Below are 17,812 nucleotides of genomic sequence, written 5' to 3' on the forward strand. Positions count from 1 at the left end.
ACATCGGAAGCTATGCGCTAGTGGACCCGTACCATTAGGATGATTTCACACACAGCCAGAAGAGAGACTGACTCAAAAAACTATTGTAAAAATGAAGTCAGAAGTGGATTCAGAAGAAACAAGAAGTATGAATGAGGTGTATAAACTTCTCCATGATGTAAATTCATAAAAACCTCAATTATTTGCCCAGGAATAAATTTTCTATACACAAGATGGGAGCACCACCACATCCAGAAACCTTATAGGACCGGATATCAAATCAATATCCAAAGAAAATATTGTAAAAAAAGCTTTTATAAGAAATATAAATAAAACACCTAAAAATATCAATGTCAAATAAATCACTCTACACCACAGATATATAATGCGAATTTAATCTTGACTGTTTAAAAAATATATACAGTTTAATAAGAAGATAACTCCAGTTTGGAGGTACTTTGAAGAGTATATTGGAGAACTATCAATAGTTTGTTGCCAATTACAATTTGTTTGTAATTTTGTCTCTGCAAATAAAAAAACTGCCTAAAATAATACTCAAGAAAAATATTACACCAATAAATGGCTGGATATCCTAAGTTAAAGCATTCCGTTCTTTCAAGTAATAAGATATCTTATGTGAACATGAGGAATAACATTCATTATATGACTTGTATCCTGCATTTTTCACCAATTTTCCTTTATGTTGACTCTATTTTTTAATTTTCAGCCACCTTAGCTGGTAGGCTATGATGTATTTCATGTAGTGCACATAGAAATAGATAAGTTCTTGCTAATATTTTTTTGTAGCACACTAGACTGAAGCAGAAATAGCAGGATAAAAGATATTTTACAGCAGTACTAAGCTGTGTGCCTGTGAATCCAGCTCTGGAGCAAGCTAAAACAGTTGTTTGAAGCTTCAGCACAATCTGCCTGTGTTTACCTCTTTATCATCATGCAGAGTGCTTATCAATCCTTTCTATAACAGGTTCTGTAGTCTGACACCTCACTGTGCTTGGCTGCCTTGCCATGACCAAGACTTATTTGTTGTGGAATGCAAAGAAGAATGGCTCAGAAAGCAGGGGAAGGGTAAGAAGTGGTTCAGAAGTGAAGGAAGAAAAAATATAAAGTTTATTATATTCATCTCTACTATTAATACATTTACTGAAATAACAGTGACAATTTAAATGTTACACTTCATAAGGTATAAATCTGTAGTCTGTACTCTAGTTACAGATCATACCTTTTTAAACATCATTCATAGTCTATATTATCAATTGTAACATAGGTGTAATGCTCTCACTGGACCACAGAGGGATCCAGGCTTACCCTTTAGTAGGACAGGTTTAACTAAGCACCCACTGTGAGGCAGAATGCTAGGTACCACTCCAAGGGCAGTGACTGGGACTATGGCAGCTGACCCTCAGGGCAGGGACGGACTCAGGTGCAGGCAGATACAGGCAAGATGGCTGAGGCAGACAGAAGGGTGGATATGTACAGGTTTGGTGGGCACAGTAGGGACAGGTGGGTATGGGAAGACAGGTACAAATGACAGACACAGGAACTATGGGACCTGACAACTAGCTAGCAGATGGAAGACTAACTATCTAATGGTGTTACACAGGAATCTCCCCTAGTGGGAGGATGCCTTAAATACCTAATGTCTCTCAGCCATAGGATGAAAGGCATTTCTGGGAAATTGCATGCTATGAGAAGGGCAGGTGTGCACTTGCGCACCTTAATCCCATACTCACAGGACCTGTGAGGTGTGTGTAACGCCCTTGCAACCGGGTCATTACAGGGTATTAAATGTTACCCCATTTTTTCCTGGGCAGGAGGAGAAGAGTCCACACACACACACTAGCAGGAAGGAGTTAAAAAGCTTTTCAGCATGTAGTTTTAGCCTGCATGACTCATCCTGTCTCCTTATCGAGCAGGTGCGCAGGTCCCCATGACAACCTGATGAGAGGGGGGCCTGAAGTGAGGAGTGAAGTGCAGAGCAGACAGAAAGTTTAGTCAGAACGTCCGAGGCTGCTAGAGAGTGCAGACCTCCACAGAGAGCAGCTCCTGCTGAGGAGATGCCACAAGACCAGGGCTGATAACATCTGAGGAAGGGAATGGAGCTGAAGACTGGGGATCTTTGGAGAACGTTGTACCTGGTGGCGGTTGGTGTAGTGCTCCCTACCGGGCAAGAGAGGAACAGAATGGCGGCGGGTCCCCAAGATGCTCCATCCATGGGGATAGCAGTAACGCACGAAAAGAGAGGGACCCCCAGATCACTCCACCGGACCCTTCTTCCTACCTGCCCGGGACTGATCAGAGGCTACAGGCGGCAAACACCAGCACCCGGGTGCAATGTGGAACGGACTTTAAATAAAGAACAACTGGAACCGCACTCCGTGACTGGTGTGAGTAATGCCACCGCTCTGTGCCCCTGGTGTCCCTGAGGACTCGTGCCCTGGGTCTCATTAACCTCCCGGGGCTCCCCCGCTCCACCCGTGGGGAGTGATTCCACCCGACCGCCTGTAACACCTGCCCCGGAGAGAGACTATGCAGTGGGGCTAAACACCTGGCCGCATACCATGGGTGGCGCTGCTAGCATCCCCCGTTCCTGTCCTATACCATTGCCTGGGGGAGAGCGGCTGCAGAGGAGGCCGAGACTGCAATGGCCGGTGTGACAGATTGCATGCTCCCCAGGAACCCCGTCACCCTCCTTCCTTCCCAACCTTGTAACACCGGACTGACTGTCAGATTTTCCCTTTTATTGAAACCCGCCGGGGTCACGGAAGCCGGGTCGAGCCACTCACAGCCTGACCCCGAATACCACCGGCCCGGTGACCATGACAGCCCTACAAGCCCCGGTGCGGGCATTTCATGTGCACAGGCCCTGGTAGGAGGAAGGAGCAGGAACACACGTGGAATTCCACAGGGCAGCGGAGAAAGATGCAACCCGGCCACGAGGGTGAGTGAGTCGGCGTATCATCAGGGGCATCGGAGCCACAATAGGCTTTTAGTATTTTAATGGATTTATATATCCTAGGTCATATGCAAAGGATTATTAAAAATCCACATTTGACTTTTAGGATCGCTACTTCCAATAGGTGGCGCTGCGCTAGAGTTTGTCTCCTTTCCCGAAGAGACAATTTGAATATTCCCCAGAGGGGCGTGGCAGCTATAAGTCCCCTTTACTGGCAGCCAGACTGGCTTGCAAAGTCTCCTTAAGGAGAATAGTGTTCCCCCGTGGTCCCCACAAAGCTTCTTATGAGCCAGATCAGACACCCCATACTTTACACTGACGAGGGGCAAGCACCCCGAAACACTGTGTCTGCAAATTGGGATTCTCATCTGGCTTATATATCCTAGGTCATTTGCAAAGGATTGTTAAAAATCCACATTTGACTTTTAGGATCACTACTTCCAATAGGTGGCGCTGCGCTAGAGTTTGTCTCCTGTCCTGGAGAGACAATTTGAGTATTTGATGGAGTATTTATTATTTCTACACAGACGGACACAGTCAACTCTCATAGGACAGTGCCAAATTAAGGATGTGGACTATTGACTTGATAAAAAGTAAGAAATCACTGGTGAATTTATTCATATATTATCAAATAAAATAACAGGATTGAAACCATGTAGAAATTATAGAAAAGATTATCCAAAATAGCTGTTTTATGAAGTACTCAAGTGTTTAATAAAACACAAGTCTATCAGAGTGTAGAGCTATCATGTTACAATGTATCTGACATTACATAATGTCTCTCGTTGATGGATCCTAACACCTCAATTCTACAAGTTTTTGATAATAAATGTCCTTCTAGCTGCTTAATACAATGGAACACAATGGAATGCAGAAAAACATATGAATATTTTATTTTGTTTTAAAGCCAATGGTCAAAAAACTGAAAAGAGGTATAAATAATTGCAAAATGTAGCAAAGTCATTTATCATTTAGAAAGAGAATTTGGTGATAAATTGGATCCCAGCATTTTCTGCTTTTTCTATCATACTGTAGCAACCTTCACGCTAAAGCAAAATCCTAGTATTTAATTCTAATGTGTTGCCTTATAGACATTTTAATTCCATGTTCTCATAATGTTAATTTATGTAAGCCACAAGGAATCACTGTAGTATTTCATACTGGACAGCAGACACATGGACACTAACCATTACAGTGGTCTCGTGTGTTGAGCAGGCATGTGTCCTTCCTAATTGGTCTAATTTAATAATACTGATCTGCACAGTTGGAGCAATCTCTACACTTCATAGATCTGGTATTCATAATTGAGCTCTCAGATGCATATGGAAGTTGCCAGTAATTGGTCGAGCCAAATTTCTGTGTTCTGAAAAACACTCTGACAAAGAACAGGATAAAGTGTAATTCTGACCCGGCGTGATTGATCATCATAAGAAATTGCTATAGCTGTATTCCCTGGATATGATCTGCACTGCTTTCTATGGAAAAAAAAATCCCTATGCCAAAGCACAGGAAACTCAAGAAATATGTTTGGATCTTGTTATAGCATTTTGACAGAATACACAAATAACGATTATTCCTACGTAAATAAATTTCATACATTTTGTAAAATCAGTGGGCATGCACTGTTACAATAGTAAATGTAATTTTTTTTAAAGCAATGTCACTGTCTCTAAAGGTTTATTTACACAGATAAGCTCCAATAGCTTCAGTTCAAATATATAGATTTCCTTTCAGCTCAGTGTTTTATGTTCTCGAGTACCGATGATTCTAAAGAACGCCCCCCCTCTTGTACCAACAGCAAACTCACAGTCCGTCGGAACAGCAGCTCTTTGCTGAATGCTTATATTTTTTGGCAAACGTGTAGTCTCGATTTTGAAGAATATGTGGCGTCTTTCCATACTTTACAAGACAGGCCTTTAGCACAGTCACATCTCTGAAATATCTCCAAGCCATGAGAGCCTTTTTTTCTTAATTTTGTGCAAACTTCCCCTTGACGTAATACAGGTTTACAAATTTTGGTCCAGAAATGTCGAGCACAGCAAAAACCTTCAATACAATCGGTTGACCGAAGACAGGGATCTCCTTCATGTCCTGCCAAGAAGTATAAAAGAAGTTAATTACAATTTTATTAAGGATCTATTAAAAGTGTTCAGTAAAAAATACACTGTTATTCTTTCATTAACATCCTACATAAAGAACTTTAAAGGGTCTAATCTTAGACATTTATAGCCAATCCGCATGAGAAATGCAGGCCCCATTTCTGGAAGGAGCTCACTCCTATCTGATGAACACAGTCCTATTTTACTTACAAAAATCTTTTCACTATCTTTTATGGGAATGAGAAATACAACAGACAAAGTGTGCACCTGTCTTATAAGGGCCACAACACCAGGAAAAAAAGAGAAATCGATGGCCCATGCTCTATTGGATCCATTCTGTCATCAGTTTTTCCAAAGTGCAAGGCAAAAATAAAAAGAATGAACGTGAACTATGCCTTAATAGAATGCTTTTCACATTCAAATAAAATTAAAATATTTCAAAGCTTATCGTCCACATTTATTATTCAGTTTGTCGGATTTTTCCCCAAAAATCATTGTAGGATTTAAAGCCACAATTATAATTGCATCAAAATTGTAAAAGAAAGGTTAAAAATTTGTCCTCTGAAAACAGGCAAGAAAAACAGATGTGGTTATACTGTAATTCTCCTTTTAGACTCATTTATCAAAGGGAAAGTTATACAAAGGTGCATGTTAGTGACACAAATGTCCAGTTCAAAATAACAGCAGTGAAGATTTAGGCTCCATATGCATGCTGTGTTTTTTGTCACGTTTTTGGGTGCAGTTTGTTGCACAAAATTGCATACATTTTTTCCCCAGCAAACTATTGCTTGAATTTATCCCGGGTATCTGGCCGGATGCCAATCCCCATATAAGTCTATGGGGGCCAGAATCTGGTACTTGAAAATGTGGTAGGAGGGATAGGGAGACTGCAGCAATCATCTTTGGCATGGCTGTAACTGCTCTGTTGGCCCCTCATTCTACTTCTGGGGCCGATCATTAGCCTCATGCAAATTCAACACTTCCGCCGCCCACCGGTGTCTGTGATTGGTTGCAGTCAGACTGTGCTCCCACCCTGAGTGGCAGTTTGTATGACTACTTCCAATCACAGACCCTGTTTGCGGGTCGATTGTGGTATAAAGATAAATACATTTTTTAAAAATTGCTGTAGGGTCACTCCATATTATGATACCCAGCAAAGATAAAGCATATGGCTACAGTCTGTAGCCCCCAGACGTGCGCTTATCTTGGCTGTGTATCAAAGAAAGAGGAACCACATGAAGCTATTAATTAAAAATTATTTAAATAAATAATTTTAAAATCAGTGTATGATCCCCCAATTTGATACCCAGCCAAGGTAAAGCCAAACAGCAGGGTGCTGGTATTCTCAGGCTGGAAAGGCCCGTGGTTATAGGCCCCCCAGCATAAAAATAGCAACCTGCAGGATTGCTACATCCATTAGATGTGACAATCCTGGAACTTTACCAAGCTCTTCCCGATTGCCCTGGTGCAGTGGCATTCAGAGTAATAAGAGACTAATGACAGCTCACAGCTGCCACTAAGCCCTAGATTAGTAAAGGGAGGAGTCTATGACACTCCCCATTACTAATCTGTAAGTGAAAAGAAATAAACACAAACAACAAAAAAATAATTTATTTGCAATATGACGTAATCTGCATGAGATCCTAAGATGATCCTAGCTTTACTACATCTAACGTGACAGCAAGAGGCCATAGGACAATGATCGCATGCTGTAACTTCAGGCAGAGAATGTCTGAGCCCCAGCGATGAGCGTTGACATCACTCAGGTTAGTTGTGCTCACAATTGGAGGTTCCCACAGACCTCCACCTGTGTGCGTAGGTAACTTGACCAGGAAGTGAGAGCCAGCAGCAGCCCTTGCCACCCCTTGATTACTTATACGTCTGACAGTGAAGATGGCAATGATTGGGTGCAAGGCTCGCCTAACATAACAACCTCCCATGAGCCCTGGGAGAACAAGGGTTGATATGGTTGGAATAGCGCCACCATGGGTGGTGAGTATAAGCTTTATTTATTTTAGTGAGGCAAACATGGGGTATAAGAAGGGGTTGTACAAGTAGAGGACAACCCCTTTTAACTTTGAGCAGAGAACTTTAAATTTATTTATAGTCTCAATAGTCTCACCTTTTATATGTGGCATTTTGGAATGATGTCTTCCGATATTCTGCCAACCCAAATCTTTGTTAGACATGTGACTGTTCTTCTTTGGGCGTACTTCAAGCTCTGGAATATGAGGTGTTAGGATAGTCTCAGCTACTGGGATACATATACCTGTCAAAAAAAATATTATATAGAGTTTAAGTTGTCAAGTTGTCAAAATAGAATTAATATATCAGTAAATGTAATGTATATCTTCAGCTATAAAAAAATAAACCTCCTCAATTTCGAAAAGTTGCACCATTTCTGTAGCTATACTGTCCTTACTATCAAAAACAATAATTTAGTTTTGGGTATGTAAAGAGAATGGGCCGAAGCACATGGAGATTTGAACAGAGCAGTTACTGTATCACACATAGTATACCTGGTGAAATTTTACAGATATTACTTACACCAGGAAATACCATTACAGACTTTCCTTCCATGGATGGTTCAGGTTGAATACTTTTGCAAGTTTAGCTGATTACATGATACTATTCTGCATCCGTTGAGCCATGTTTTACATGATTCACTTTTGTCCATAGTTTCTATAGTTTTGTTTCCATTCAAGAGACGTACCATTCCCACAGAAATGTAATGTTAAAAGGATTTTTAAAATAAAATAAGGAAATGAGATAGAAAATCATAAAATAAAAGTGTGAGGTGATACATGAGGAGAGCACCCGATTTTATACAAGTTTGGGAAAAAAGTCAAGGTTGGATGATAAAAAAAAAAAAAATAATAATAATACTTTAAAAGAAGAGTAGAAATGTATGGAGCAAATTTGATGAACAGCATATCAACAGATGGATCTGTTTCCAGAAGAGGTAAAAGAATTACGCACAAATTTTATTTTTTAAAGCTTTTACGCTTAATAAAAACTCACAATTTCCCTACAATCATCCCAATTAAAATGCTCAATTTTTAGCAAATGATGTATAGAAAGCTGCTCTGTTATATGCTTAATGGCAAGAAAATGGTGACCACCCAGGCAAATAGTTAAAATTAAAGGCATTTATTCTGCTCATGAAACACTAAGATCTCTTCAAATGTTCCATCATTTGAAGAAACATATGGATATATTTTAGAATATTTCAGACACCACATCAGTTTTTCATTACTTTCACTGTATGCTTGTTGTTATTTCCTATTATATTGTTACAATTTACCACATTTCTTTCTCTCATTGTAAAATATGATTGTACAAATAGATCCAGCTTTTCGCACTGAACATTTAGTTTTATAAGAAATCATTAGTGCATTTAGTGTAAATGTAAGCGTAAAGGATCCAGAAGGAGCGGACCTACAACATCTAGATATGTACGAAGAGTTGTCACTCTGGTGGGTCACTTAAAAATGTAATTACCTTAGCATAATGTTCTTCCACAGTTGGATCTCGCTAAACTTAATGATCATCAGTTTGCTGTATTTTTTCCACCCACCAATCATATCTCAATCTCTAAAAAAATCCATTCAAATCAGTAACTAATGGAAACTAAAGTCATCTGCTAAAGTTTGAGATTATTTTAAAATCTATGGAAATTATAAGATCTACATTAAATTAATCTGTTCTTTAAACCATTGCAAAAAATCTGAGATCCTCCTATTTTTTAGCAACATAGGCTATTTCACACATTTAGAGAATGTACTCTGGGGGGGGGCATCATACTGTGTGTGGAGGTGTACCGTGCAGAAAATCAATATCATACTGTTTTGCGAATGTACTCTGGGGGGCATGATACTGTGTGTGGGGGTGTACCATACAGAATACCAAACTGTGTGTTGAGAATGTACTCTGGGGGGCATCATACTGTGTGTGGAGGTGTACCGTACAGAATATCAAATTGTGTATGGGGGCATGTACAGTGGAAGCATTATATGTGGCCGAATGCACTGCCAGGGGCATCATACTATCAAACTGTATTTAGAGGGAATGTAATACTCGGAACATCATAGTGTGTATCTGTATGTGTGTGTGTGTGTGTGTGTGTGTGTGTGTGTGTGTGTGTGTGTGTGTGTGTGTGTGTATGTAGGGGAGCTGGGACTACGCTGTGTGTGTGTATCATACTATGTGTGAGGACATCGTGTAGAGCTATGAAAACAGTACTATGCTGTGTGAGAACACTAGTGGTCCTCACTAAAAGCAATATATCTGTGTGGGTGCATATAAAGGACTGGACGAACCTAAGGAAGTTTCTTAGTATTAGATAGAAAATGCCACAGTATGAGTCTCTTTTTCTTTCTATTAAAGTTGGGAGGTACAATATAATACAAGTATAATATTAAGTTCAATATGTTTATCTTTTAAACATATTGAGAGATTTTGTATTACAGGTGGTTTCTCTTTTCTAAGCTAAATTGACCTATTGCTTTTTTGCTATTTTTTTCTGCAGCCAAAACCTAATTGCTTGGTAGAGATGAGCCACCTCCCTAGCGTTCGAGTTCGGTTCGCCGAACGGAGGCTCCGTTCAACGAACATTAGACGAACCACTCGAACCCCATTGAAAACAATGGGAGGCAAACACAAACACATAAAAACACATTATACATGTACACATACAGTTAATAAACATTGCCATAACACTTACAGGTCCCCGCGACGTGTCCTGCACTCTGTCTCCCGCCGCTTTTCCTTCCGATAATTGCTGCGTCCTCCCGGTAACCAGCACTGATGATAGGACCTATCGTGATGTCGAAATAGCATGTGACCAGTCACGTGTCTATTATCTCATTGTCTACAGACTGGTCACATGGCTAGACGTCATTGCTAGGTCCTGTCAGTGCATCTCTCCGGTACGTGGTGATCGTTCAAGCATCTCCGTGTACCGGCGAAATGCTCTGGCACATGGTCGACTCCTGCATGTGGGCGCTCTTTACAGAGTCAGCTCACATGCAGGGACTAGCTGTTACAGCAGGTAAATAGCGGCACCAGGAGTCACAAGATCGGAGCACCATTGCTATGGTAACCCGCCTGTCAGCAGTGACGCCACCGCTTCCAGCCCGCAGCCTCTGCTTGCTCACTGAGTGAATAGACTGCACTGGGAGCAGCAGCGTCTTCCTCCCATGCTTTGCTGTCTGATGTAGCAGAGCTGCATGGGTTGAAGGAGAAAGAAGACAGAAGACCATGCATCATGGAGGGATGAGAGGGAGTAATAAACATGGAGTCTCTAAGTGTGTCTGTGTATTTATTTCTATTAAAGTATTTTTTCTGTGTGGTGTCTTTTTTTTAACCCTTTATTGGAGATTCTTAATGGCCGGGTCAAACTTGCTTGACATTAAGAATCTCTGGCTTAATACTAGCTAGTAAAACAAAGGTAGTATTAACTCATTATTACCCAGCAAGCCACCTGGCTTCAGGGCTGCTGGAAAAGTTGGATACAGCACCAGATGATGGCGCTTCTATGAAAGCGCCATTTTCTGGGGCGGCTGCGGACTGCAATTCGCAGCAGAGGGGCCTAGAAAGCTCGGGCCAACCTGTGCTGCAGATTCCAATCCCCAGCTGCCTAGTTGTACCTGGCTGGACACAAAAATGGGGCAAAGCCCATGTCATTTTTTTTTTTTTAATTATTTCATGAAATTCATGAAATAATTAAAAAAAGGGCTTCCCTATATTTTTAGTTCCTGGCCGGGTACAAATAGGCAGCTGCGGGTTGGGGGTAGCCGTACCTGCCTGCTGTACCTGGCTAGCATACAAAAATATGGCGAAGCTCACGTCATTTTTTTTTTTTTTTTTAGTTTTTTGGCAAAAAAAAATAAAAAATGCTTCCCGGGATTTTCCATTGCCAGTGAAGGTAACACCAAGCAGTGGGGGTTAGCAGCCAGTAGCTGCTTGGATTACCCTTAGCTAGCAATAAAAAAAATGCAGCAGGAGCCCATATATTTTTTTTTTATTATGTATTTAAATAACTAAAAAAAAATGGGCTTCCCTGTATTTTGATTGCCTGACATCACAGTACTGTAAAAATAAATCATAAAAAAATGATGTAGCGCTCTGCAGTATTTTTGATTCTCAGCACAGATAAAGCAGACAGCTATGGGTTGGCCACCCCCATCTGCCTGGCCTTACCTTGGCTGGCAATCAAAATACAGGGAAGCCCATTAATTTTTTTATTTAAAAAAATAGTTTAAAAAAAAAGTGATGTGGAGCCCCCCATTTTTGATAGCCAGCTAGGGTAAAGCAGATGGCTGTAGCCTGAAAACCACAGCTGGCAGCTTTACCGTGGTTGGTGATCCAATGTGGAGGTCACCACAGGCTCTTTTTTTATAATTATTTTATAAATAATAATAATTACAAAAAAAAGTAGGGTCCCCCAAATTGGATCACCAGCCAAGGTAAAGCGGACAGCTGTGGTCTGGTATTGTCAGGGTGGGAAGGTCCATAGTTATTGGCCCTTCACAGCCTAAAAATAACAGGCCGCAGGTGCCCCAGAAGTGGCGCATCCACTATATGCGCCAAACCTGGCATTTCACCCCAGCTCATCCCGTGCCCTGGTGCAGTGGCAAACGGGGTAATAAATAGGCTTGATACTAGCTGTAAGGTCACCTGACATCAAGCCCAGCAGTTTGTGATGTTATGGCGTCTATCAGATACCCGACATCACAAACTGTCAATACTAACAAAAAAAATAGACAAAAAAATGTATTTGAAAAAACACTCCCCAAAACATACCGTCTTTCACCAATTTATTGTAAGGAAAAAAAAATAAGGGGGTCCCATGACGAATATGGGGGGACATGCTCAGGGAATGTATCCCCCATTTTCTAGGAGTGCAGACCCTCCATGTTAGGAGTGTGGGTGCAATGAATCTGCACCCACTCTCCCCGGATCCACAGCAGCAGAGTCTATGTCGTAACTGTTGTTACCAAAGCTGCAATGCCCTGCTCATGAGGTAAGGACATGCCTAATCAGGAGAACTATTCTACTTTTCCAAATATTGGTATTTGCTGATATTATTCCTATTCCACCAACTATATATTGGGGATAGGATCTTGGAGATGGAATACCCCTTAAAGTCTAGTTATCCAGCTGAATGAATACTAAACAACAAAGCTCGCTGATTAGACATGTTTTCTTGTGGTGTATAGCGGACTCTCATGTTTGGTAGTCGTTCAGCAGGGCAATTATAAAATCAAATACCTCCATGTGGAAATGTAGTATAGCTCTCCTGATCAACTATGTTCCTTACCTCATGAGCAGGGCATTGCAATAGCTTACAGATGCATGGTTACCGCCACTCACTGTGTCTGAACACAGGAAGCTGAGCTGATAGCCGCTCTGTGCATGCGGCAGCGTCTAGTGTGAAGGAGGGGGCCGCGGAGGATCAACCATGCACAGGTACCGTGGGACACCGGGGAACACCGGTGGTGTTATAGGGGGTGACCTGGCAGGGCCTAGGGAGGAGTTTTCTGTTGCATGTGTCATGGCACATGCGACAGAAATCACAAGAGTAGGCTGAATGCGCCTGGCACGCTGCTGTGCACGCGGCCATCTTGGATTTCCGGGATGGGGTAAGGGGGGAAACTTTGGCGACACCGGGGGACCGGGGAGGAGAATTATCTCCCATCTGACATGTTTGTTCATGCCAGATGGGAGATCAATATTTTTTTACTGGCGCTGTCATTTACTGTAACGTGATCATCAATATACGGTGTATACCGGTGATCACGTGAGCTGGGACCAGAAAAACCGGCCTGAATCATGATCTCCAGGGTCTCAGCTACCCCCTGAAAACCCGGAGATTTTCTGACGCTGGGGGGTGCTATTCACATATTTCTGCCTGCTGTTTAAAAACAGCAGATCAGAATAAGGCTACATTCACACGACCAATCCGTTTTTGCGGTCTGCAAAAAATGGTCCGTTTTTTTCATGGATGCATCCCAGTGGCATCCGTTTCCATTCCGTATACGGTCCGTATGTCATTACAATTACAATTGTAGATTGTAAGCTCTCACGAGCAGGGTTGTGTTTTTTCTTTTTTTTTCCCTCTAAATATTGTATTTCTATAACTGTTACTTGTTTGTATATGATCCTCCTGAATTGTAAAGCGCTGCGGAATATGTTGGCGCTATAGAAATAAAGATTATTATTATTATTATTATTATTATTATTATCCGTTTGTCATCCATGTGCCTTCCATTTTTCTGCGTACTGCAAAAAAACTAAAGGAGGGAAAATAGATAAATTTACCCAGAATCCATAGCTTCAACCTACATGAGGCGGTCACATGTTCCCTCCAGTGCCATTTTCTACTGCTTTTCACAGCGTAGAGCGCTCTGGTGATTTTCTTGTGCTTGTACACTTTATATCAGTCTTTTCTGTCATTATAATGGCAGAAAGACACATAATGTACCACTCTCCTGCATTTTGTAATTTTGCACCCTTTGGTGCCTTTCATCTGGCACTAAGGGCTGCTTAGCCTTGTATTTAGCCAAAAAAAAAAATTAAAAAAAAATGACGTGGGGTTCCCCCTATTTTTGATAGCCAGCTAGGGTAAAGCAAACGGCTGCAGCCTGCAGACCACAGCTGGCAGCTTCGCCTTGGCTGGTAATCCAAAACTGAGGGCACATCACGCTGTTATTTTAAATTAAATAAATAATTTTAAAAAAAACACGTGGGAGTCCCCCCAAAATTGGATCACCAGCCAAGGTAAAGCGGACAGCTGGGGTCTGATATTCTCAGACTAGGGAGTTCCATGGTTATTAGACTCTCCCCAGCCTAAAAATAGCAGGCTGCAGCCACCCCAGAAGTGGCGCATCCATTAGATGCGCCAATCCTGGTGCTTCACACCATCTCATCCCGTTGCCCTGGTGCGGTGGCAAACGGGGTAATATATGGGGTTAATACCAGATGTGTAATGTCACCTGGCACCAAGCCCTGGGTTAGTGATGTCAGGCGTCTATCAGATACCCGACATCACCAACCCAGTCAGTAAAAAAAAAATAGGCGACAAACACATTTTTTTTTAAAAAAACACTTTCCAAAACATTCCCTCTTTTGCGAATTTATTAGAAAGAAAACAAATCCAGGTCTGGTGTAATCCAAGGGGGTCCCATGACGATCCATACCATAGTCAATGTCCCAGTCAATGAAGAACAGAATGTTCTATATTGGCTGGGAGAGCAATGCAGTGACCTGAGCTAATATCAATAGGTCAGCCCAGGTCACTGCAGGGCATGACGAGTGCTGCTGTCAGGAGGTTAGCGAGGTACATTACCTGTGGTGATCACTGCACTCCTGATAGCAGACCTGTCACTGAGTTCAATGACCGCCGCCTTCACAACCAAGTATCGCGGGTGCCTGTGACGTCACCACTAGTGATGAGCGAGTACCAAAAAGCTCGGGTGCTCGAGGCTAGGGCCGAGCATCCCAAGATACTCGTGTACTCGGCCCAAGCACCGAGCCCAATGTTATCCTATGGGAGACCTGAGTATTTTTCTGAAATGACCCCCGGCAGCATGTAGAAACCCTAAAAATGTCACAAAAGTCTCAGAAGAGTGGTCAAATGACATGGCAACAGCATGGGGAAGACCCCTTGAAGCATTTATCACTCAAAAGTCACAGCTGTGAACAATTTTGCCCGAGTTTTATGCCATTTTTACGGACTCACCAGAAAACCTTCCAAAATGACACCAAAATGAATTTTCATGGCGGAAATGTTAAGGGCACATACCCAATAGTGAGATAGAGCTGTTGTATGTTACTTTTTGAGATTATTACATGAAAGATTTTACGTAAAAACATTGTGTGGCACTATGATGTCCAAAACACACGTTTTGTGCTTTTTACTAGCGATGTCGGTCATTTTTTTTTTCATTCTATCTCCCGTCGGTCGGTCTCGCTCTGTCTGTCTCTCTCTGTCTTGTCTGTCCCCCTCTCACAGTCTGTCAATCAGTCTCCCCCCTCTCTCATACTTACCGTTCCCCGATCACTGCCGTCGCGCTGCACAGCTGTTCACTAAACTCCGGCGGCTTTTCCTCTTTTGAAAAAGCCGGCCGCTCATTAATCAATCTCGTATTCCCTGCTTTCCTGCTTTTCGGTGCCTATGATTGGTTGCAGTGAGACACGCTCCCACGCTGAGTGACAGGTGTCTCACTGCACCCAAACACAGAAGCCGGTGGGTGTGTGTATACTGTGCAGTGAAATAAATAATTAAATAATTAAAAAAAAACGGCGTGCGGTCCCCCCAATTTTAATGCCAGCCAGATAAAGCCATATGGCTGAAGGCTGGTATTCTCAGGATGGGGAGCTCCACATTATGGGGAGCCCCCCAGCCTAACAATATCAGTCAGCAGCCGCCCAGAATTGCCGCATACATTAGATGCGACAGTTCTGGGACTGTACCCGGCTCTTCCCGATTTACCCTAGTGCGTTGGCAAATCGGGGTAATAAGGAGTTAATGGCAGCCCATAGCTGCCACTAAATCCTAGATTAATCATGTCAGGCGTCTCCCCGAGATTCCTTCCATGATTAATCTGTAAATTACAGTTAAAAAACACACACACCCGAAAAATCCTTTATTAGAAATAAAAAACACTAACAAAGTCCCTCATCACCAATTTATTAACCCCGACAAACCCTCCATGTCCGGCGTAATCCACAGTCCTCCAGCGTCGCATCCAGCTGTGCTGCATGAAGGTGACAGGAGCTGCAGAATACACAGCCGCTCCTGTCAGCTTCACACAGCAACTGAAGACAGCCGCGCGATCAGCTGAGCTGTCACTGAGGTTACCTGGATCCAGCGGTGGATGCAGCGGTGGCCGCGGGTAAACTCAGTGACAGCTCAGCTGATGGCGCTACTCACCGCCGCACCGGTCAGCTCCACGCAGCAACTGAGGTGAGTATCGTGATCAACTGAGCTGTCACTGAGGTTAATCGCGGCCACCGCTGGATCCAGCGGTGGCCGTGAGTTACCTGACTGACAGCAGCTGATCGCGCTACTCACCTCAGTTGCTGTGTGAAGCTGACAGGAGCGGTGGTGTATTCTGCAGCTCCTGTCACCTGCATGCAGCAAAGCTGGACGCGACGCTGGAGGTCCGTGGATTACAGGTACTCGTGCGAGTACCGAGTAGTGACAAGCATACTCGCTCATCACTAGTCACCACTAGTGACAGTCTCGGGTCGGCAGCGAGAGGAGATGTGACAAGCGGCGGCCATGGAAGACAGTGACAGCGCTGACGTCGGGATGGCAGGACTTCATCACCGCAGGTAAGGAACTTCACTAACCTCCTGACGGCAGCGCTTGTCATTCCCGCAGCTGCTGTCACTGCAGTGTGGGCAGCTGTGGACACCGTATAGTGCGGGCAGCCATGTACACTGCTGAGCGGGCAGAGCGGGACACAAACTGCAGCGGCATCCGACGGAAGTCACACGGAAGTGCTTTTGTGTGGCTTTCGGGGATTTTTGCACACGTAGCCAGGGTAAACATCAGGTTACTAAGCAAAGCGCTTTGCTTGGAAACCCGATATTTACCCTTAACGAGCTTACCGCAGGCTGCCAGCGATGGCTCCCAGCACACGTAGCTATTTGGTGATCGAACCGTACTCAAACTGACGAACTTTTAGCAAATTGTTCCAGTTTGTCAAACGACTCGAACACCCCCCAAAATCACTCAAACATGAAATTGGTGAGCCTCGAATCTCGAACATCATTCATCTCTATTGCTTGGCATTTAAAAAAAAGCTGCAGCCAAAAGGCAGGTTTTGCTGCTTTTTTGGTGCTTTTCTTGCTTTGTTTTTGCTTCTTTTTTCTTGCTGCATTTTTAAGGATCCCAAAGATCAGCTTTCCTTCCATCTTACAAGCATAAACACTACAACGTATTAGGACACCAATGCAAGACGTATGAGAAACCATAAAACATTAAAAAAAAAAAATGCCAATTGGATTACATTTTTTGGATGAAATCATTTTTTATGTCCAAATAAAATTGTAACTATTGTGAACAAAAAAGCTGGAATTATGTGCGAAGTGCAGCCGTGAACTAAAGGCCCCGTTACACGCTTCAATTTATCTGACGATCTCATTAGCGATGTGACACGTCCAGATCGTAGTTACGATTTGCCGAGATCGCTCATAGGTCGTTTATTAGCGGTCACACGTACACATCTTACAAACGACGCTAAATCGTTCAGCGATATATTGTTTGACCAAGGCGGTCGTGTGGATGTTGTTCGTCGTTGGCAGGGTGTCAAATGTACCAATATGTCTGCTGCGTTCCAAACGATGAAAAATATTTTGAAACTGAACAACATGTCAACGATCAACGATTTTCAACCTATTTGCGATCGTTCGGAGTCGCTCATAGGTGTCACACGCAACGACGTCGCTAACAATGCCGGATGTGCGTCACGGTATCCGTGACCCCGACGACATATCGTCAGATAAATCGTGGCATGTAACGCCGCCTTTAAGCTACATAGGTTCCTGAAAAATATACAAATGCAAAAGTAAAAAACAAAGGGGAAGTTGAATTGGTAGGTCATTGTTCGCTTAACTCATTGGTAGTGCATTGTGTAACTAACACAGTGCATTGACTAATTAACATCTTGGTAGGGAATTGTTTACTTTCACATGTTTGTAGGGAATTGAGTTGGTCAGGAATTGTTTAGTTTAGCACATCACTAATTTA

General features: G+C 42.8%; 1 protein-coding gene across 1 annotated transcript in view; it reads right to left on the bottom strand.

Annotated features, from left to right (window-relative positions):
- Positions 1 to 357: 357 nt before the first annotated feature.
- DKK2 (dickkopf Wnt signaling pathway inhibitor 2) overlaps positions 358 to 17,812 on the bottom strand; it is a 145,884-nt gene continuing 128,429 nt past the window's right edge. The window contains exons 3-4 of the mRNA XM_075350531.1: positions 7,175 to 7,321; positions 358 to 5,044 (exon numbers count right to left, since the gene is read on the bottom strand). Coding sequence (XP_075206646.1) covers positions 4,794 to 5,044; positions 7,175 to 7,321 — 398 coding nt within the window. The 3' untranslated portion in view covers positions 358 to 4,793. The remainder of the gene's footprint in view (positions 5,045 to 7,174; positions 7,322 to 17,812) is intronic.

Source organism: Anomaloglossus baeobatrachus, chromosome 1 (genome assembly GCF_048569485.1).
Source record: "Anomaloglossus baeobatrachus isolate aAnoBae1 chromosome 1, aAnoBae1.hap1, whole genome shotgun sequence".
In the NCBI taxonomy this organism is placed as follows: domain Eukaryota; kingdom Metazoa; phylum Chordata; class Amphibia; order Anura; family Aromobatidae; genus Anomaloglossus; species Anomaloglossus baeobatrachus.